The sequence below is a fragment of the Pangasianodon hypophthalmus genome, chromosome 1 (assembly GCF_027358585.1).
Source record: "Pangasianodon hypophthalmus isolate fPanHyp1 chromosome 1, fPanHyp1.pri, whole genome shotgun sequence".
Lineage (NCBI taxonomy): Eukaryota > Metazoa > Chordata > Actinopteri > Siluriformes > Pangasiidae > Pangasianodon > Pangasianodon hypophthalmus.
In genome coordinates, this window is record NC_069710.1 from 10917086 (window position 1) to 10940064 (window position 22979).

Here is a 22979-nt window from a genome sequence, read left to right on the forward strand (position 1 = left end):
TGGAAATTGTAATGCTACAGCATACACAGCCATTCTACACAATTGTGCGCTGCAAACTTTGTGGCAACAGTTTGAGGAAGAGCCACAGATGGGTGTGATGGTGAGGTGTGCACAAACTTTTGGTTATATTGTGTATATTCATGAGGGAAGCCCTACCTGACTCAGCATGCTTCACTATGAGTTTAAGAACCGTGGCTAAACCCAATGAGTGATGTCAGTCTTCAGTACAGTGCACAGTGCAACATTCTACCTAATTTTATCATAATGTTAAGATAATAAGATATCAGTCAAAAAGCCAATTATAAGTCAAAATAAGTCAGAGATAATAAGACTAACTATCTTTTGATGAAATGAAATTATGTTAGAAATATGTTGTTTATAAAAATATATGTATGAAGTCTAAAAAAAATGGAGACGGTTGAGAAAATTAACCAGCAGTATCCTAAATGGCAGATATCACTGTTCGTTTGCCTATTTCATTATACAAACACTTGTGAACAAACAAAAAATATATATATATAATGAAAGAAACAGAACAGTAGAAACGACCTCAAACATGTTTAAATAAGGCTTGTTTTGATGAGAGGGTTTACTCTACCAATATCTTACAGCTCCTGATAGCGAGACAATACAATATAATACAATACAATACAACATAGATTATGTTTTAATGACTTACAGTCACGCTTGCCATGACCCATTTCCCACCTTAAGTATATTGATAGAGTCATTTTTACACATTTAAGCCCTTTAACATGCACCCAAGATGACTGATCCTGTTATACATGAGACAATAATAGACCTAAAGATATAATAGGGATAATAAGAACTTATAATAATAATAATAATAATAATAATAAAATAAATAAAATAATAAAAACAGAGAAAACACACACTCTTGGTGAATGTACCTTATTTTACAGTATTTTTTTTTTTTTTTTTACAACTACTAACCTAAGAAATCCTAACAACTGTTAGCATTAAAGCAGACCCACTATTTATGACGTAGTAAACAATTATTTGCTATGTAGTTTGTTTAGTACTGTAATTAGTTTGTTATTCTTTGGTTGATCTGTACAGTGTAAACTGTATAGATTCTTGATGTTTGATTTCTCCTGTCTCTCCGAAAGAAATCAAACATATATATATATTTGATACTAGCACTGATTCCTTACCACTGACACTGACTCCTGCACATACTGGTACCTGTGCTCCTTGATATGATGACTCTACCTCTTCAAATAAAGAAAGTACAAATGCTTCAATGATGCTCTGAAAATGCTCTGAATATATTTGCAGATACGTACAGAACTGAAATGAATCACGACTGGCCTGCTACTATAAAAGGTCTTCTCCAAGCTGAAAATTAATAAAAGGTTGGTTTTTTTTCCCAAAAGAGGAGCCCAGGGATGAAGGTTTATGAACCCATGACAAACCTAAAAACAACTGTACTCAATGGCACTAAATTCATTCCAGGGGATTGGGCAGGGAAGGAGGAAGGCCTGAGAGGGATTTTAGAGGAGAGAGAGATTATGGGTGTGGAGTGATGTTTTAAAAAAAAAGGAGAGAATTAAGAATGGTGATGTCGAATAAAAAGATGAGTGATGGACAACAAAACAGGAGATTTGGATAGGAAGGTAACGAAAAGCACATTTGGAAGAAGAGAAGGAAGGGAAAACAAATAGCACTAAGGTTTGTGATTACATTGTTGATTCCTCTCATCCTTAGAGTGACAGCATTAACGCTGAGAGAGAATAACTACATACTCAAATCGCTCTGAGCTTACCTGAACCTACATAATCTGGAAGTACTCTATATACTTAGTTAATGTGTTAAAATGGTAATTCTGACTATGGTCTAAATGACAAAGTATGCACTTTTACAGTGGTTCTCAAATAGTGGTACATGTACCTCCAGAGAACCCTGAGCTGATGCACCAGGTGGTGCTTGGAATTTTTTTTTTTACTGCCCGTCATTACAATTAAAACCTGAAGTTTAAAATGGTTGCTTATCACTTTTGGGACGCAAAAGAAATGGTAAAGAAACAGAAAAGTTTTTTGTTTAGTTGACAATTTGGTGCCATATGGTATGCATGCATGAAATTCTTAGCAATGAATATAGAAGAACATCAGTTCTTGTCCAAAAGTACTTGTCCAGCTTCTAACTGGCTCCTATGTGTTAATCATATTGGCCATTAATATCTGCTCTAGTCTATGCCACCTGCTTTTCAAAAAATATCTCAATACTTTGGCTTGATCCATAGTAGTCTCAAAAAGTTTGAGAATCACTAACCTAATATATTAACCAGCGTAATGTTAATGTTGTATTTCCTCTGTAGGACATTGACGTAGCAGGTTCTCGGCAGGGAATTGAGAAGATCTACGTGTGCGAGCCAAGTTGAGGGAACGGATGCCAGTGAACCCCCAGGAGATGTTGGACTGGTAATCGAAGGTGTAAAGGTTCTTCAGGACATTGTGCCTTTTGGATTGGTTCATGCATTAAACTTGAGCTACTCTCTTCAACTCAGATACACATTAGAAGTAGTACAAAAACTAATTCTGGAGCTAGATCTCATAAAGCACAAGCTTCGATGATCTGTGACTTTAAATGGTTAGGCGTGTTAAATACTGAACATAGCTTTGCAGCATGTTAGATACTGAGCAGACATTTTTTTTTTGATAAGTGGGGGTGCTGATTTATTTTCACATTTATAATGCAATCTGTTTAAAGCTCCATATGCATTTTCTCGACTTTTTAGACTTAATTTACTGTGCTTTTGACATAGGCTTACTGTACTTCCTCTTGTTTTATCTTTACATACAAGAATACTGATGCCTGCTCAATATTAAGCATGCCTGCATGTTACTTTTACCTTCCACCATTACGTAAAGTTCTGTTAAATGCATGCACATTTTTCAAACCTGTAGCTAGTTTCATTTTTTTCATACGCAGGTAGTGAGAGGCAATATTTTGAAAGTATTTCAGTTAGTGTCTGGTGTATGGTTTAAGTTTTCTATGCACATACTTTATAGCGGCAATATTTAGGTCAATGTATACAATATAGGTCATTTGTTAAATGTTTTGTCTATATTTTCTTTATTTCTCTACTGTGTCACACAAAAACAACTGAAGTGACATACTGATAAACTAAAATGTCTGTTCTAGTAACTTGATCAGATCGAGTAGAACCACTGTCCACAATTTTATTTTATAAATCTACTGAAAGTACAGTGGGGTCCAAAAGTCTGAGACCATACTGACAACATTTTTTGCATTTAAAGAAAATTTTAGAAACATAAAGATATTTTAGAAGATATTCAAGATTCTGCACTGTTCTAGGTCTCTATTTAAATGTAAGCAAATTTGTGATATTGAAGAGAAAGGTTAGAATTTCTTCATGTCTGATCTCCTCTAATGAAGCATGCGTTCAGATGACACTCCGATGGATTTGATCTAAAATGGGCGTACCGAATACTAAGAAACTCTACTTTTCACTCATGTTGTTGTCAATAATATAATTTGTAATGAAAATTGATGTATTAAGTTAGAAAAGAATGCAAAATACAAGCATTTTCACTAGTGCTCTCAGACTTTTGGACACCTCTGTATATGCAGCTGGTTAAACACATGTAAAACTAGCCAAATGTAAACAAACCATAAAAATTAAATAGGAATTAAATACCAATTAATTTATGTGTTCAGAGAACACATATTTACATGTGTTTATATAATTTATATGTTCAGAGAACCATCAGAGAAAAGAATCTGTTAACATGGCGTCACTGGTTTGGGGTTCTGAGGGAGAAGAGTTCAGCTTGAATAGGCTATAGAACGTTAAAGGCTTTATTACTATGATTAAATGCTTAACGCTTGTTGAATTTGTAAATCCCACTTGTAAATCAGGCCCCATGTGGTGTCACAAGCCACAGTTTGGGAATTCCTGAGCAAAAGCAATGGCGTTGTGATGAAATTTCACAGGGCATCACACTATTAAATAGCTGCGTGTCACTTTAAGCATGTTCAATTTCACCTTAAGCACATTGCTCACTACATACTCACTGTTATACTGTACTGCTCCTTTGACTGTACATATTCAAACTGGTGTTATACTATATCATGGCAAGGAGAAATCACACAGATGTTTCCCCCAGCTGTCACAAGCTGCATTAAGCTGATCAGCTTCCTCTGTCATCCGATCAAACCATAAAACTGTAATAAATACGTACAGTATTACCTGTCTTTTGTCTTTATTTTTGTCTCTATCTATGTGGAAAACATCTATATGCTATTGACTTTGTGTCTCAGGTCACTGATGGTGTTCAGAGTATATTTGTAATTTCTTGTACACTTTGCACATTATTGTTAAATTTGCTGTTTGTGCAGAACCACATGTCCCTTAAATACCCACTCTCCAGTCTAGCATTAATGTTTCTTTGCTAAATAGGAAAGATTTTTACATTTTAAATTTTAAATTTGTGCATAAGACCCGCCTGTATGCACAAGAAAATTGGTATTTGTCATGAGTGTGTACGCACGGCTATAGGCAATGGCCATTGATAAATCCCACACATCTAAAGTGATGTGCTCGTGCAAGGCCACACTCTTTTGCATAAAGCAATGCCCACTAATCACCATATATGGCAAACAACTTCCCTGTAAAAAGCACAGTGGCTTGTGCTGCTTGTTTCACACAACGTGGAGCATGTCAGAAGGTCTAAAGAAGATGAACTTAACTGACAGTGTAGTAAAGATGCTGTTGCATGAAATAAAGGGATACAAGAAATGGTTTATTTTGCACTCATATATATATATATATATATATATATATATATATATGTGTGTGTGTGCGTGTGTGTATACAGTCAGGGGCTCAAAGGTATTTGGACAATTGACTGACAAGAAGTTAACTGACCAGGTGCGGTCCATTCCGTCAAATGAACCAGATAAAAGGTCTGGAGTTGACATCAGGTATTGAGTTGGCATTTGGAAGCTGTTCGACTGGAGCTACCAATATGAAGTCCAAGGAGATGCAAGTGAAGGAGGCCATCATTAGGATGAAAAAACAACATAAATCTATAAGAGAGATAGCAAAAACCTTAGGGGTGGCCAAATCAACAGTTGGGTACATTCTTAAAAAGAAAGAAAGCACTGGTGAGCTCAACAACATCGAAAGGCCTGGAAGACCATGGAAAACAACTAAAGTGGATGATTGCAGAATCCTTTTCTTGGTGAAGAAAAACCCCTTCACAACATCAACAGAAGTCAAGAATACTCTGGAGAAGGTAGGCGTATCATTGTCAAAATCTACAATCAAGAGACTCCTTCATGAATGTAAATACAGAGGGTTTACAACAAGGTGCAAACCACTGGTAACATTCAAGAACAGGAAAGTCAGATTAGAATTTGCCAGAAACATCTAAAAAAGCCTCCCATGTTCTGGAATAAGATTCTTTGGACTGATGAAACCAAGATTAACTTGTACAAGAATGATGGGAAGAGAAAAGTATGGCAAAAACAAAGGAACAGCTCATGATCCAAAGTATACCACTTCATGTGTCAAACATGGTGGAGGCAGTGTTATGGCATGGGCATGTATGGCTGCCAATGGAACGGGCTCACTGGTGTTTATTGATGATGTGACTGCTGACAGAAGTAGTAAGATGAATTCTCAGGTGTATAGGGCTATAGTCTCTGCTCACATTCAGCCAAATGCTACAAAACTGATAGGATGCCGCTTCACAGTGCAGGTGGATAATGACCCTAAACATACTGCGAAAGCAACTCAAGACTTTTTGAAGGCAAAGAAATGGAATATTCTTCAATGGCCAAGTCAGTCGCCTGATCTCAACCCACTAGAGCATGCTTTTCACTTACTAAAGACAAGACTGAAGGCAGAAAGACCCACAAACAAGCAGCAACTGAAGGTGGCTGCAGTGAAGGCCTGGCAAAGCATCTCCAGGGAGGAAACTCAGAATTAGAGTTTTGAGAACATGGGCTCCAGACTTCAGGCAGTCATTGACTGCAAAGGTTTTTTTTATCCAAGTATTAAAATTATGGTTATATTTACAATTATGTCACTTTGTGAAATACCTTTGAGCCCCTGAAAATGGAGGTACTTTGTTGAAAATGGCTGTAATTCCTAAATGATAAATGCCATATTTTTGTGGAACTTCTTAAAATAAAGCTGAAAGTCTACATTTCGATCACATCTTGATTGTTTTATTTCAGATCCATTGTGTATAAAGGCAAAATCACAAAAACTCTGTCATTGTCCAAATACTTCCAGACATGACTGTATATATATATATATACACACACACGTGGTGCTAAAAACAAGGCATACTCCCAATCGATCTTTAAATGCTCTTTTATTTGATTTACTTTACATTCCTTCTGTGTCATTTGTCTGTGTCTTGCAGGCACCAAAATCAATAATTACACTTAATTATGTTGACAAGATAGACAGTATGTGATGTAGAAGTATAGTCAGTTTGCTTGCTATTACACTTTTCTACCACCAGGGGCTCTTGTGTACACATGGTCAGGAGTGTGCGAAAATATACGCACATCCTCATGCGTAAGCAAAACTTGATAAATCCCATTCAATGCAGATGTCTCCTACCAGTATTATATTCCCTGATGGATTAAATCAGACATTTACTTTGATCAGGTAAATAGGTTGTCATCATCTTGTGCTAGGAAGCTGAGGTTTGTGCAGTCAGAAAGATTAAAACGGCGCTATCTGATTGGTCATGGTTTGCAGTAATGAGACTTTGAGAAACTACAAGTATCACTATCTGTACATCTGAAAAACAGGAATTTAATGTAACCAAATGTTTTGAATTCAAGCAGATTAAGAAGCCATCTTTGCAATAAATTATTTAATGAATAAATGACCCTAAAACAATACTAAAATGACAACAGAACACTTCATGATAACATTTGTCTTAATGGTGTCCCATTGGTTTGAATTTTAATATAGTTGCATGTGACTTAGATCTCAACTAAGTGATCAAAACAATGGCAGCGACTTCCACATTACCAAACCAAAGAACCAAAGAACCAGCAGTTCAGCTTCCTGTCTATATGCAGACTCATCACCATTTCGGATGAGACCAATGACTGTGGACTTCAGGAGTTTGACAGAAGAGTCCTTGGAGGTACAGTCATTAGCGTAGAGGGAGAAGAGCAGTGAGGAGAGCACACACCCTAGGGTGCACCAGTAAACAACAGTAAACGGCACAGTGTAGCTTTTTAGCTTTTCACTTTTAGAATTCTGTGAATGAAAGATGCTGAAATATGGTTTAGCTATCTCACAGATTAACTGATTAACAGTGCTGATTAACTTCTTAGTAACATGACAAACTGCATATTTGTCATATTAATTGTTCAACAAGAGTGAACAACTGATTATAGCTACTATAATATATGTAATTGCAAGAACCACCTTGTTTCCTGTATGTTGCACACCATTAGATAACTATAAATGGATAAAAAGTGTGGCATTCTTTATTAGGTAAAATATTATTGTTGGCAAATTGCTGAGGTATAAGAGGAAAAAACTATACGGCTTAGCTAAGTTTTTTTTTTTTTTGCATAGAAGTGACACATTTCTGAGTCTAAACAGATGCCAGTGCATCAAACTGTAAACGCACCATGAGTATTGAGTTACGTCACATACACAACCCAGTGTTACCGCACCCTGATGATGACACATTCCTGTCACTGCACTTAAAAGATATGGGTTTGAAAACTAATGTTAGAAATATTAGAGCCTTAAGTGCTGAAATTGATTGGTTCATGGTTTTAAATCCTTTTCTATAATACTTTATTTAATGAAGCTGGGACATCTTTATGTTTACTTCCAGTTGCAGCTGAGGCAAAATTGAGCAATTCCCCCCATTCTAGATTAAAAAAAAAAGTACTACAAAAAGTTTTAGAAACAAACAACACAGGGATGGTTTATTATGTTTCTTTTTTAGTCTGATTTTTGTGGGCATGTTTTTATTACATGTCCCCACAAGGATAAGATTTGTGTGTGTGTGTGTGTTATTGGGGATTATATTATATATAAAAAAAAAGTACTACAAAAAGTTTTAGAAACAAACAACACAGGGATGGTTTATTATGTTTCTTTTTTAGTCTGATTTTTGTGGGCATGTTTTTTATTACATGTCCCCACAAGGATAAAGATTTGCGTGTGCGTGTGTGTGTGTGTGTGTTAGTGGGGGCGTATCTTACAGCGAGTTTAAAATCCCACGCATGCGCATTCAGGCATGTCCTACATTTACTACACATAATAGTGGATCAAAAGATTTAACATCCAATAAATAAATAAATAAATAAATGAATATATATATATACACACACACACATTGTAAATGTTCGACCATAATGTGATGGGGATAGTATTTATATTATAAATGAATAATATTAAGGGGAAACGATTTTCTGAAAAAGCAGACATTAACAAAGCTCACTGAGCGGTTGAGTTTTCAAATCCCAGGCGCATGCGTACTTCGAGTTTGAAAACTATGCCCACAGAGCATGCGCGCGGCTGGATTTAAATCCCACACGCATGGGCATTTGAGGCTTTTCCTCACCCACACTGCGCCACATTGTGATGCCGAAGGAGCGGAGCGGCTTGACGGTAACGGTCTCGCAGGACAGCCGCGCAGTTTTCTGACTTCCTGGGGAGTTTTTATCACGCGCATTTCCGCTCTCAAATGCATCTGTTTGTCCGGACGAGACATTTTTCCTAAAGGGGGTCGTGATTATTGTTATTTTTTAAATTTCTTTCATTTTGGAGCGTTTAAGCTTAAATGGACCCCAGGGTGGCTTGGATTCAGCCCGAGCAGAAAGGACCAGCCAACGCTTTGTGGATGCACATCTGGGAAACCTCACACGGGTTACGGACTACTAATACCTCACCCATCCCTCGTTTGAACCCGGCCATGGCCCCGGGCTTGGTGAAAACCACCTCCTCCAGCTGTATCAGCCCGCATCCCGTTCAGATTTCGCCCCCTTTCATTCTCCCTCCTCCGTTTGACCACTGCAGTCTGACTGCACTGAATGGCACTTGCACAGGATCAGGGAAACCCAGTGCTTCTCCCAAAAATGGCTCCCTGTCCCCATCGTCCTCTTCACTGGACTCTGAGACGGACAGTCCCAAATCAGACTCGTGTGACAGCACAAGCACCCACCACCCCCATCCCAGACTCTTTTTCAGCTTCACTGAGCAGCTGCACAACATCAATGACTATTTGCATCAGCACCAACAGCAGCATTTGCATCTCCAAGCACATCTTCACCAACACCATCATCATCACCGGCATCCGTCCCAGCACTTCCCTCAAGCGCCTGAGCACCACCACCATCCAGCCAGGAAGAAGGGCGAGAACAAGGCCAGCACTTACGGCATCAACTACCTGCTCTCCAACTCCAATGGGAACCTCTTCTGCACCGGGACGCCGTGGAAGACCAGGAGATACAGTCCAGGGGTGAACGGGTAATAGAGCACGGGGACATTTCTGATTCTCTGACACATTTTTTTGTGATTTCTGATGTAATAAGGAGCAGGGATGTCTACAGGTGGAATCATGTGTAAAGGAATTTGGATGCCTCAGTTTTCACCTTACAAAAATGTATATCTTAATGAAAAATGAAATGTACACCCTTCCTCCCAAATAATCCAAAAACATCTCTGGTGTTTGACATTTGCTTCTTTAGTTTTATTAGTTTTAGTCCTTAAATCACATCCCGTTCTTCGGCCATGGCACAATGGCTTGCAGATGTGGTTTAAGACACAGTTTAAGCTCTAGATATGAACAACACTGCAAAGAGGCCATTTTGGTCAACAGGAATCATTAATTATGTCTAAAATGCTGTACTATACACTGTATTTTTACACTTGAACCTGAAGTACCTAAGGTTTTTAGGGTGGTTTTCAAAAAAAAAAAAAATCAATTAATATTTCAAATCGAACACTTTATATTTTGCTCCAAAAGGAAATGACCAATCATTATGGTAGTTTACATCTTTAACCAGCGCTTGAACAACCTCCAGAGGAACAACCACTGATTTGAAAACTCAAAATGTCTACTTCACTTTTTTTTTTTTTTTGTTTTGTTTGTTTGTTTCTTTTTTGCATCGCTTGGTGTCAGCCATTTTGGGAAAGCAGAGAATGCTGGGGTGTAAAAAATGTCCCTCCATCCAAATGTATTTTCATTCCACTATTTTTAGTTAAACATCTGCATATTAACGATACGCTTCAAATTGTAGGAAATTTGGCCATGCACACACACGCGTTTTAAATGTATGCAAAATGCGGCATTTTAGACATAGCTATTTATTTTTAACTTTGGATCGATTTGGGATTATTAGGCCCCTTTTGACTCTTAGTTCCTAAGTTTGAATGTGGAATTTCAACCAAAATCTGCAAGTGATGAGAACAATAATATATTATACTTTATATTTAACATATATACAAACTTTCCCTGATATCCAGTTTATTAAAAAAATGGATACATTATGGCTTAATGGTGGTGTTTGAAGCCAGCAGGTGTGTTTTTGAAAGGTTTTGTTACTTGTTGGCTATGTTAGCCTTATAGCTTCCATATCTGTCACTCGTTAGCTCGATTAGCCTCATTGTTTCAGTATTTGTCACTTGTTAGCTTGAGTATTTGTTACTTTTTAGCTCTTTTAGCCTCATAGCTTCATTATTTGTCAGTTGTTAGCTATGTTAGCATCACAGCTCCATTATTTGTCAGTTGTTAGCTATGTTAGCATCACAGCTCCATTATTTGTCAGTTGTTAGCTATGTTAGCATCACAGCTCCATTATTTGTCAGTTGTTAGCTATGTTAGCATCACAGCTTCAGTTTTTGTCACTTGGTCGCTATGTTAGCATCACAGCTTCAGTTTTTGTCACTTGGTCGCTACATTAGCCTCACAGCTCCAGTGTAAAACTAAAGAAGCAAGCACCATCAGTCACCAAACATGTTTTGCCTGATCATCTACATTCAGGGCAGATGGACGATTGTGTATTTGTTTTTGCCAAACTAGCTCATTCCTTTAACTTTTTTTTTTTTAAACTATAGCTTTCACAGCATATGAGGGTTTTTATACCTGATGTGCCTCAAAGCAAGGAAGCTATACCTTACTGTAGAGCATTGCATATGCAACACAAAACCTTTAAATACAGCTGATACTTTCCCAAGTTATGAATATCTGTTAGGATTTTGTTTTTATGCAAAAGGTTTCATCACAACTTAATGTTAGTGTGACAAATATGAATGCTTTCTAACCTCTCCAGATCATTCTGGTTTTCTTGCTCTCTCACATTTTTTGCATGTTAACCATGCAGTTTATTCAGCTTCATAGTTTTTTTTTCTCCATTATAGCCTTCACGAAGAGATAGTGGACTTCTATGCCTTCATGTCCCCGCGGCCTGAGGAAGAGGCCATGAGGAGGGACGTCGTGAACCGCATTGAGAGCGTGATCAGGAACCTGTGGCCTGCAGCTAACGTGAGTAACATCGCTAGGAAGTAGGGTTACTGATTCAGAACCAAGCCAAGGCTCTAAACTATACTTGCTTCTGTATGATATGTTTACGCAAGAGGGCTGCTGCATGTATCCTGCAGTCGTTTGGTGTGTCACTTGTGCACGTCATCAGAAATTAACATGACGCGTCCACGTGGTGCAATAACAACATAAATTGTAGGGATTGTATAGCAGCATGTGACACTGTGTCCGCAACTGAATAAACAAACTAACATCGCATCTCGAATCGCATACTTGTGTACTATTCTAGACCATTATTGAGTACTAAAACTAACCGGATTTCCTATTAAAGTTAGGTTCTTAAAATTCAAACACTTCCACGTAGCCTTTAATCCTACCAAATGGTCTATTTGGAGTACCACTCTTCTGGATCTTCTAGATTACTAAATGTTTTTGAATGTAGCGTGAGGCTTTTCGTTTTGAGCCACAGTTCATGACAACAATCACGCAGACAGCAGAAAGTTTTCAATGCAAACAGCTTGTTAGCATGTTTATCATCGCTGTGCATGAAATTGCTAAACATTAGAGTTTGACTTCGAATTTAGACGGACAGGGAGGTTTTTGCTCTGATGTGCCATCCAGTAGACGTTGCTTGCAACGTAAAATACACAAGCCAGTATGTTAACGATGCTGCTTGCGTTGTCGCTGATTCTAGACATGTATGTAAGGTAAGGCTTTATAAATATAAACCAGCAATAGCAAGCCTTGTCATCTGATTAGGAAGAACCATGTATTTGAAAATGTACAATGTCCCCCTTTACCTTAAATGTCAGCCAAGACTGGTTTGGTTTTTGAAGTTTTGTGCTATTGTCGTATTTATTTTAGCGCTTCGAGTGAATGAGTGCAACTTTACAATACTCAAAGGCAGCTTTATGATAAACAGTATGTATCATATATAGGTATGTAGATTTTAAAAAGCTAGAAAAACTATTCAATGATATTTAATCTCTGCATGTAAGAAGAAATTTATTTTTAATATTTTTTTAAATCACTTTTTTATTTATAATCAAATAAAAATATTTAATTCTCAAAAAGAGAATCTGTAAAAATCTTTTGCAACTTTTATTTTTAAATTATAATTTAAATTATGACATCACACCAGCTACTTCCAGTCAGTTAGTAATGAACAAAAAAAATAAATAAAAAGGTTATCTCAAAAATGTGTTGTTACATAATTTATCACGATTTCAATATTCTGTTGTCATACACATAACCAGTGTAGGACTGTGCAAACTGTATGTATAAATCTCACACTTGCTTATGTGGATGATATATTAGTTAATTAGGTTTTTTTTTTAATTACATGTTTTTAATACTTATAGTATTTTCCTATAACAGCCCGTCTCGAAGTATTTTATTCCGCTTATACCACAGCATTTTGCTAATGCTAACAATTTATTATTAATTAAATAATGTAATACGAGGAGGAAGTGCATTAATACAAACAGCAGCTGGAACTAATGTCAGAGAATTGACTAATGTTAATTTTATTTTTCAGGTCCAAATATTTGGCAGCTTCAGTACTGGACTTTATCTTCCAACAAGGTGAGGAGCATTTTCCTCATTTTCCACACAGTGTGGCCTTATTGAGAAAGAAAGAAGGAAACGATGAATGAATGAATTAAAGAGAGAAAAGGAAGAAGAAAATGGGGGGTGCGGGGGGTGGGGGTGCTAGGAAGTTGAGAAAGAAAAAGAAAGAAGCAAAAAGTAGAAAAATTAAGAGAATGAAAACACAAATGAGTAAAACATTAAAAGAAGGAGAAGGAAATTGTTAGATTTATTGAAATATCAATGAAATAATGGAAAAATAAATGAGAAAGGGAACAAGAAAGAAAGAAAGTGGAGAGAATGAATAGAAAGAAGGAGAAGAGAAGAAAGAAAACGACAGAAATAAATTAAGGGAGAGACTGAAAGGAAGAAAAAAGGGAAGGACAGTTGGTGAATGCATGTCGAGATGTAGATTTATTTAATGGCTCAACTGCCAGTAGAATTCAGCAGCCGTGGAATAAACTTATGTGGACCGAGACTAAAGGGCAATGAAGCTATACTGACTGTGTGTGTGTGTGTGTGTGTGTGTGTGTGTGTGTGTGTGTGTGTGTGTGTGTATGACAGTGACATTGACCTGGTGGTGTTTGGGAAGTGGGAACGTCCACCTCTACATCAGCTCGATCAAGCTCTCAGGCAGCAGAACCTCGCCCAGCCTTTCTCCATTAAAATACTGGACAAAGCCACGGTATGTCCCTTTACAGCTTTGTGTAGTTTTTGTCCTTTTTTGGATGCATGGTAGCTGTGATGTGTGTTGTTCATCTGGCCTGCTGCGTCCTCAGGTTCCTATAATCAAGCTGACGGACCGAGAGACGGAGGTGAAGGTGGACATCAGTTTTAACGTGGAGACGGCCGTGAAAGCGGCGCGCTTCATCAAGGACCACTTAAAGGTGAAGTGTAGCTTTAAGGCTTACAGGTTTAATTCTGGCAGAGCCTTTAATTGTGCTCTTTAATAGTCATGTGCCACCATTATAACACATTGTGATAACTGAGAAACCTTTTGTCTCAGTTTATGATAAAGATAAGGTGGCTCTTGGTTGGAGACACGTGACGCTGCTTTTTTTTTTTTTTTCATGATTACGTTTAAAACCCCTGAATTGCACAAAAACAAATATTACAAATAATATTGTTAATTTACCCTTGGCAATAGAGATCATTTGATGATAAATATATTTGAAGGTATTTTACTAGAAGCACCATATTCAGAAAAACAGAGAGAACTATGAAAGTGAAACAGCTTTAGAGTCCACAAACTGTATGCAGCATTTCTGCAGAAAGTTGTGTATTTAAAACAAATCAATCATTTGCCTTTGCAGTGTTTTCACTAGAGACTAGAGGGGAAAAAATCCCCCATTTTCTCTGGTTTTTCATTTAAACTTTCCACCACTGCCTGTCCTCTAAGGCTATAGATACCAGGTACAAGGCTGAAGTTAGTGTGGGATTTACGAGTGCATTCATATCAGTGCGTTTGTGTACATGAACACAAAGATGTGTCTTAGACCAGCTCCCAACTTTTTCTTTTAATTTTAAATATGCTAGTAAATCTAAGAAGGCAGAAATCAGCTTATTTTTCATTTCGTGTTAGCCTCTCATCCTTTGTCGTTGTGATGGATGATCGCAGTCCCTTTGCTTGTTGTCCTTGTGCTAAAGTGAATTCTGCACACGTGCTTGAGTGTTTTTCTTCGTCTCACTTCTGCAGAAGTACACGGTGCTCCCGTACCTGATCTTCGTTTTGAAGCAGTTCCTGCTGCAGTGGGATTTAAACGAGGTCTTCACAGGAGGCATCAGCTCCTACTGCCTCATTTTAATGGCCATCAGCTTCCTGCAGGTAAACGAACACCCTGAAGGAAACACTACTCGTGCTACTCGCTGTCGTAGCCACGCTGATTTACATTCTCATGTATGAAAATGTTCAAATGTTCTTCGCAAGTGTAAAAGATTTGATGCAATAAATTCACAAGCAATGCCCTATGTTTAATATCATATAATATCATATGTTCAATAATGGCTGTGTGATTGGTCTGAATTGCCTTTTAGCTCCACCCCCGGATCGACTGCAGGGCGGCCAACATAAACCTGGGCATCCTGCTGATCGAGTTCTTCGAGCTATACGGCCGCCACTTCAACTACCTGAAAACGGGGATCCGTGTGAAGAACGGAGGAGCGTACCTCGCCAAGGAGGAGATGATGAAAGCCATGAGCAGTGGCCACAGACCCTCCATGCTGTGTATCGAAGATCCCAACTTACCAGGTATGGAGGCCATGCACCATTATATTGATAGCGAGCTTAATATATAAATATTAAAATATTAAATACATATAGAAAGGTTATATGCAATACAAATAAATGAGCTCAGTAATAAAGTAATACTTTTTTTTTTCCTTTTTTTGAACAGAATATATAATAAGTAGGATTTTGATCACAAAATGGATCCTTTTTGGATTGTGTTTTTAAGGCAACGATGTGGGCCGCAGCTCTTACGGGGCCCTGCAGGTGAAGCGGGTGTTTGATTATGCCTACATTGTCCTGAGTCACGCCGTGTCTCCTCTCGCCCGCTCTTATCCCAACAAGGACAATGACAGGTCAGTCTCTGCGAAATAATACAGATAACAAAGCCACTTTCTCTGAAGTTTGGTGTCTGAATTTCAGCACTGGAAGGTAGTGTAGATAATAAGTGACCTCCAGTTTAGCATTATAGAAAGTGCATGTAGGTGTAAGTCACGCTCGTATTGGTCCTAGTGCAACCCTTTCTTCAAATCCCCCTCTTCCTTTTTTTCCTTTGTTTTGTTTTTAAAAGGGAAAAGAAGTTAAATGCAACTGAACTTCTTGGTCAGTTCTCAAAGCTCAAGTTATGATGGTTAAACAATATCTTTAATAAAGAGCGCAAGGGTAGCTGACCTAAGCAAAATCTAGCAACTAGCAACAAAAGGGCCTTTCGCAACGCTTTAGTTCCAGAACTAAATTTACAGTGCTAAAGTACTGGGCGATTTTGCGTGAACTATTTCCCAGTACCGTTTAAAGGGTTGCATTCGCACCGACTAGGAAGTGACGTAAGCCGGTCGACAGCGACGTCATTTGTGCTTGGCGTTCTACAACGGAAACAAAGAAGAACAACGTAAACAACCGGAGGATGGAGGACGCTGTGATCGGAGCTGTGTTTTTGTTGTGTCTCGCGTCCATCTATCGCTGTTCTCCATACTTGCGAAATAAGTTGACACTACAGTATGTTTACACAGCGTTTTAAATCATGGCGGGTGAGGGCGTTTTCGTACGCGTTTGGCCAATCAACGTCTACTTACGTCACGGATAGTACCAGTTGTGCTGGTTAGACCCTGCTCCGGAGTGGGAGCTAATTTGGTTCTCTAAAAAGGCAGTATAAAATCGCACCCAGCTCTGGAGGTGCAAAAACTCCAAAACGGGGGTAGTTCCACAATTAGTTCAGGTACTATGAAAAGGTTCCCGCGGTGCGAAAGGCCCTAAAGTCACTAATCTGGCAACACTGTGTGTGTCCAAGAAGGATTTTCAATCAGCTCCTGAGTGGGTTGGAGAAATAAGGTGCATGTTAATGACCTCCGAGGGCAGCGATTGGCTAAAAAGGAGCGTATTTTCCAGAAACATGTCCACATCCACAAACATGAATGTGTAGATGATGTGGTCTGTCTCCCTCAGCACGCTCAGCCGGATCCTCAGACTGACCCAGGAGGGCATTAACTACAGGGAGTGGATCATCCAGAAGTGGGGGGACAGACAAAATGCCAAAATCAACCGCTGCAGTGAGTGGAAGATGTTAGACATGACCGAAAGGTTTAGAGGTTGCATGGAATGCTTCAATTTTAATACTATAGAGTGTGTGTATGTGTGTGTTTCAACAGTCGTCCAGTTCGAAGGCGACTCCGAGGAGCAGCAAAGAGACTCCGCGTCTCCGCAAAGTGCCGATTCCCTTATGTCTCCGTCCAGTCCCCAGCAGCACTCATCGTCATCGTCTTCAGCCTCTTCTGTTTCCTCGCTCTCAGGAAGTGACATTGTACGTTGCCACAGTTGCTTGGTTGTAATCCAGAAAGGCCTGCTTAGTTAGCAAAGAGCAAAGAGTGTTTTCAAATGATGAAAAATGTGGCAAAAGAGTATTGTGTATACACTATTTCAGGAAAAAAATGAACAGTTGTATAAAGATAAACTGTCTGCTGGAAAGGTTCTTCATAGAACATTTAAGAGATCACAAGAGAGGCAAATCAAAGAACCATTTGAGGCCGTGTATGTCGTAATTTGCTACTTTTATCGATCATGAATGAAACATGGGGGTGAGGAATGTCAGTATTGTGTAATGAAATGGAAATTTGGTACAAACAAACTGAGGGTTAAAGCTGAATGTTGAAATTTGAATAGCTGAAATGCTGTCCTTTACTAGCTCTTAAAGGAACGCTCTGCCCTAAACCCCAATCAGATATGTTTATATTGAAATACACTATATGGCCAAAAGTTTGCAGACACCTGACCATAACATTCATACATTCATGTGCTTGTTGAACGTCCCATTCCAGTCCCAATTTGCTGTTATCCTCCACTCCTCTGGGAAGGCTTTCCACTAGATTTTGGAGTGTGGCTGTGGGGATTTGCCCATTGAGCCATAAGAGCATTAGTGAGGTCAGGTACTGATGCTGGGAGAGGAGGCCTGGGGGGCAGTCACCGTTCCAGTTCATTCCAAAGGTGTTCAGTGGGGTTGAGGTCAGGGCTCTGTACAGGCCACTCGAGTTCTACCCCTCCAACCTTAGCAAAACATGTCTTCATGTGATAATGACAGTGTGCACAGGGGCATTGTCATGCTGGAACAGGTTTCTGCTCCTTAGTTCCAGTGAAGGGATATTGTATTGTAATGTTACAGCCTACAAAGACATTCTATACAATTGTAAATTCACAAATCCAAATTTGTGGCATCGGTTTAGTGAAGAACCACATATGGGTGTGATGGTCAGGTGTCCGCAAACTTTTGGCTATATGGTGTATTTTGGCAATTCTGGGGCTAATCTCTTGCTTGGTGCCGTGTGTTTGGTTTTCTGGTGAATAGTTAGAGAGCTGATGTGCCATGCTGATCTCACAGGGGGACACTGTTAGCACAGTTACAGTGGCGTTTCACAGGAGGAAACATTTCTCTGATCTCAAGCATAAAGGATAATGGTCAGGTTGGGACCTACAAGCAAAAGCTTCTTTTCTCACTCAGCGTTTATGACAGAGTTGTTTAGTATTTTTGATCAGAGTATTCAGATGAGGAAGAGAGAGAGAGAGAGAGCTGGACAGACTAAAGCGCCGCTGCATCGGTCACTTTAGGTAGATATGACGCAAGAGCTACCATTGCACCATTATCAGCTGGTTGTCGAATGGCATTGTGGGTAATGTCTGAAGCTGTTAACCTTCTTTTTAAGTATAACTAAACCAACATGTTGAAGTAGTACAAAATCGCCATCGAAGATCACATGAAATTATAAAGATTTTTCTGCAGCACTCATTTTGACAGATATAACACAGCATATAACAGCATTTATCCCTCTTTTTTTTCCCTCTTTCTCCTTTTTCCCAGGATTCTGACTCCATTCCATCTGGGCACAAAGCCCCGCACCAAACTTTCCCAGCATACCCTTTGCCGAGCACTCAGCAGAGGCCACAAAGCGGGACAAATCCATCTGAAACCACTTCCTCTAATGGACAGGTAGGATTGTCTTGTGTTCGGAGTTCCGCAGTAACGTCTCAGGACAGCAGGGTGCAGTATTGTACATACCGTAGGTGTCAAGTCATGAATCGCATGTTCGCGATGTCCTTCTCAGCGACAATTTGCCACACACACGCATCACTAGAGCACTAGAGCATACAAGTCTTTATAAAATCGTTATAAATTAGGAGGTGTACCAGTGTCTTACATTATAGATAGTAGAGAGTGTTTTTTTTAATAGTAGTAATATTCCTGATATTTGTTGATAAAGCACAATATTACTGCAGTATGGTTTTATTTGCTTTTAGAATTTTTTTTAAGCAGAGTAGAGACATCTTTGAGAGATTGCCGATCATTTACATCACTGGAATTTACTGTACAGTCATTGGGGAAAAAGAAAGTACACCCTCCTTCAATTCTGTGTTTTTATTTGTCAGGGCCTATATAACAATTGGGTGGTTGTCACCACCTTCTATAAACAAATAACCTCAGATAACGGAAAAAAAATAACACAACAGATTTCAATATGTAGTCATTTTTTTCCCCAGGAAGTAAACCAACATTCAAAAAATAAGTACATCCTTCCTACTTCCACAATCATTGAGCAAGTAATTAGCAGCCAGGTGCTACTAGTGAAATGCACAAGCTTAATTAATCATCAAGAAGCGTGACTCAGGTAGCAAAAGAAGTGCATTATACACTGTACTTGATTGATCAGGTTTGTTGATTCTTATTCTGCATAATCTAAGCCTCAGGAATGAGTCTATTGAGTGAGTGACTATCTTTTGTTCACTTTTCTGGCCACAAGCTTCAGAATCCTAAAGGATTCTGTTCCAGTGTCAACTGTGTAGTTGCTCATTAGTTTGGGGTGGGGTTTTTTTTTTGGGGGAGTTTGAGTTCTTGGCTATATTTATTGACAAGGCACCAGACTCTATCAAATTCTAGATGGCTGGTTTGGAAGACCCTTATCTCCACCTTTTGGTGTCTCAGGTACGGAAGCCCCTCCCCATGTCTCTACCCCCACCTGTGCCAGGCAGGCCACTGTGTGTGGACGGGTGTGTGCCCCTGAGCAACGGCTACCGGCTGTCCTCACCCATCTACCTCGGCCCACTCCCCGGCCTCCAGCACCAGCCCAAGGTAAACATTCACTCTGGCTTCTGACCACCATTAGGGATACTGATGAATAACAGAAAGAGGAAATGGTCCACATGACTTCCTGGTGTGTTTACTGGTTATAGGAGATGATTGATTTTGCTCAGTGACTGACATTTAAATCAAAAGGGACACGTAACCTATGTTAGATTTGTTGAGCCAAAAGCAAACCAGTCTTTTATTTCCTCAGCTTGACCTACTGTTTAAGACTAGGATGAAATACTGGCTTTATTTTCACATTTATAATAGTTAATCTAGCTTTCTAGTGCGCATGGCTAACTTTAACAAATATCTATTACTAGAAAGATTTTTTTGAATATATATTTGATATTTAATGTGGTAATGGTTTTGTAATATCCAAATTTTCCTGAAATTCCACAAATGGTTTTAAACCCCTAATCATTTGCAGCATAAATCTATACATTAAACATGATTAACAAAATGCTAATAGTATGTCATTAAATATTATTTACAATATTAAATTTTACTTTTCCAGATTAAACATAATATTCAATATTAAATTAAATACCATATTAAAGCTTGTTTTTTTTTTTTTTTTTTTTTTTTTTGGGTTAAATACAATGTTAAATACATTCTTATTTTCATGTTCAGGTTAAGTGAGGAGGAAAAGACATATTTATTTATTTATTTATTTATTTATTTTCATCTCTAGTTTCATAACGTTCAGAGGTTTGGCCCGAAGGTTCCCGGTGGCTTTGAGCCTGGATCCATGCCTGCACCGCGCGCCAACCTTCCACAGCACAACCGAAACACATGGCACCGAGGAGGAGGGAAACGACGCCCTCTAGCCTCAGCAGATAGAACTGTCACAGGTCAAAGGTAGCACTTCCTGTCTACGCACAGTCCAAGCTGCGGCTCCATGTTGTCAGTGACTGCCGTTTTTTTTTTTTTTTTTTTTTTTAAATGTACTTTCCTTTAATTCACTTATTTTATTATTTTTAAATTCTCCCTTTTTTCTCTGTTTGTGCCAAACACTAAATGTTCTCATTGCAGCCAAGCTGTATTTGGAATTTAGTACAAGTCGTGCAATATGAGCATTTTTATAATTTGCTATTTTTTTTTTTTTTTAGTTATTTTTAATTTAAGTTTTACTACTACTCTTCAATGTTTACATTTCTGTGTTTTTGTGTTGTCATGAATGTAAGCCGATGAAGGCCAGGTGTGTGACGTTGCATCTCTACTACACTACTATACTATCATGTCCAAATCCAAAGTCAGTTTGAGAATTTTACTTTTGCACTCAATGGCTTTCCAGTTCGGCTTGAGTACCAGCAGGTCCGAGAGCCACAAAGATTAAATCTCTCTGTGCCAAAATCCTGGGCCAAAGTGTTCCTTATGTCACAGTAACCTGTACCTTATGTGTTTTTTTTTTTTTTTTTTTTTCTCCCAGCCAACAACATGCCAAATCTTGTTTATTCGATTTTATTAGTTTGCCTGAATTTTCAACTTTCATCTTTCTCTTCTGCACCAGACTGGTCACAGTGATGCTGTGAAAATGATTAGGAATCTCATGCAACTCCCCTTCCCCTCCTTTCCATTTGCGTCACAATGAAACGGGAATGAAATAATGGCAAAGCGATCTTCTATAGGTAAAATTACACCCACTGTGAAGGTCTCATCCCTGACATGTTAGCCTATTGGCTTTCCATATTTTTGTAGTTCAATTCCCGCACCAGTAGGCGGTGCCAATAATTTGTTAGTCGTAAGTCCTTCTTTCATTTTATCATTGGAGATACCACTTTTCTGTAGGTTGCATTCTGTTCATGTTAGCCTGGCTAAAGTTTTGTGAAAGTTTTTTTTAAACCCAGTATTTTGCTCCCATTGACTTTCCAGATTTCCACAGTTCAACTTCCACACCAGCAGGTGGCGCCAAAGATTTGTGCTTTACAATTCCCTTTTTCATTTTGCGTGACGTGCGATTCTACCGAACTAGTACACCAGGATGAAGGTGCGTCTTGTGCCACTTCCCCTCAGAACCACTAGGCCCAGAAACATGCAGTGTCTCCATTGCTGTTCTATGCAAATGTCTTGGCGCTGATTGGCTGTTATAGTCACTGTCATTGTTGTTGTTTCGTCACTGTAATCGTACATGGGATCACAAATGATCTTTAGCCCAATCATGTGATCACATTTTTAACTTTTTTCTTTCTTTCTTTCTTTTAAACAATGGAACGTAACTTCCTCCTGACACACATTTCATAAAGTCATCATGATCTCTCTCGGGGAAAGGTCATTCTTGTAGCATTTTGTCCCAAAGATGGTGATGGAGAGCACCGGAGACACACACACACACACACACACACACACACACACAGAGTCATCATTGCTGATTTATGAATGTAAACTTTTTTTTTTTTGTTTGTTTTTGTTTTTTTGTTATTGCCTTTTTTCCCCTGAATATTTTTATGTAAAGATTTTTCTACAGATTATTTTTTAAAATAAATATCTTAAATGACCAACTGGCTATCGGGTCTTTCCTTTCCTTTCATATTTGTTTTTGAAGGTTATTTCAATTTAATTATTAAAAGTGCAAATAATTCATAATATTGTCCCATTCAATATTTTGGTTAAGAATATGTTTACAGTTTAACACACATTTTTTTTTTTTATTTGAATTGAGTAAAACTTGAAGTGTTCTTGCTTCCACATATTTCTGATTCTATTATATACTTGTATGTGCAGTTTCTTCTCCTAATATTTTAACATTTTGATTTGATTTTGTTTATAGATTTTTATTCAACATTATTATGATAATATTGTGACCTAATTCCTTCCTGTGTATGGATGTGTTCCCTGATCTGGAAGGCAGAAGCTGTAAAGTCCTCTTATGTCCACTTGGAGGTGCTCAGAGATTTATTTTACTATTCTCGCTCTTCTCGCTGCAGCTTCTCTGCACATTTCTGAGACTTCTGTATATTTCTAGGTGCTCAGATTATAGCTATATTACCTGCCAGCAGTGACACAGTGCAGAAAAGTGATGCATTTATTTGATGCATAG

At 38.4% G+C, this 22979-nt stretch overlaps 1 protein-coding gene and 1 long non-coding RNA gene across 2 annotated transcripts in view; both read left to right on the forward strand.

Moving 5' to 3' along the window:
• The window catches only part of LOC117597879 (uncharacterized), a 4511-nt gene extending 320 nt beyond the window's left edge, over nucleotides 1-4191 (forward strand). The window contains exons 1-3 of the long non-coding RNA XR_004578645.2: nucleotides 1-105; nucleotides 1300-1376; nucleotides 2339-4191. The exon at nucleotides 1-105 is cut by the window's left edge and continues 320 nt beyond it. This is a non-coding gene — a long non-coding RNA (uncharacterized LOC117597879). The remainder of the gene's footprint in view (nucleotides 106-1299; nucleotides 1377-2338) is intronic.
• Nucleotides 4192-8581: 4390 nt separating this feature from the next.
• LOC113534099 (terminal nucleotidyltransferase 4A) lies at nucleotides 8582-22409 on the forward strand. Its single transcript, XM_034313309.2, has 13 exons — nucleotides 8582-9508; nucleotides 11402-11525; nucleotides 13060-13106; nucleotides 13674-13794; nucleotides 13889-13996; nucleotides 14806-14934; nucleotides 15144-15357; nucleotides 15563-15689; nucleotides 16777-16880; nucleotides 16980-17131; nucleotides 18680-18808; nucleotides 19799-19945; nucleotides 20634-22409. Exons 1-13 carry the CDS (start codon nucleotides 8823-8825, stop codon nucleotides 20802-20804), a joined length of 2259 nt encoding a protein of 752 aa, XP_034169200.2. The 5' UTR covers nucleotides 8582-8822; the 3' UTR covers nucleotides 20805-22409.
• The last annotated feature ends 570 nt before the right edge of the window (nucleotides 22410-22979 follow it).

Bases quoted from the DNA above. Each gene is read 5' to 3' on its own strand.
- LOC113534099 (XM_034313309.2), top strand. From the start codon at position 8,823: ATGGACCCCAGGGTGGCTTGGATTCAGCCCGAGCAGAAAGGACCAGCC. The intron at 13,997-14,805 runs GTGAAGTGTAGC...TCACTTCTGCAG, and splicing joins TCATCAAGGACCACTTAAAG to AAGTACACGGTGCTCCCGTA. The intron at 18,809-19,798 runs GTAGGATTGTCT...TTGGTGTCTCAG, and splicing joins CCACTTCCTCTAATGGACAG to GTACGGAAGCCCCTCCCCAT.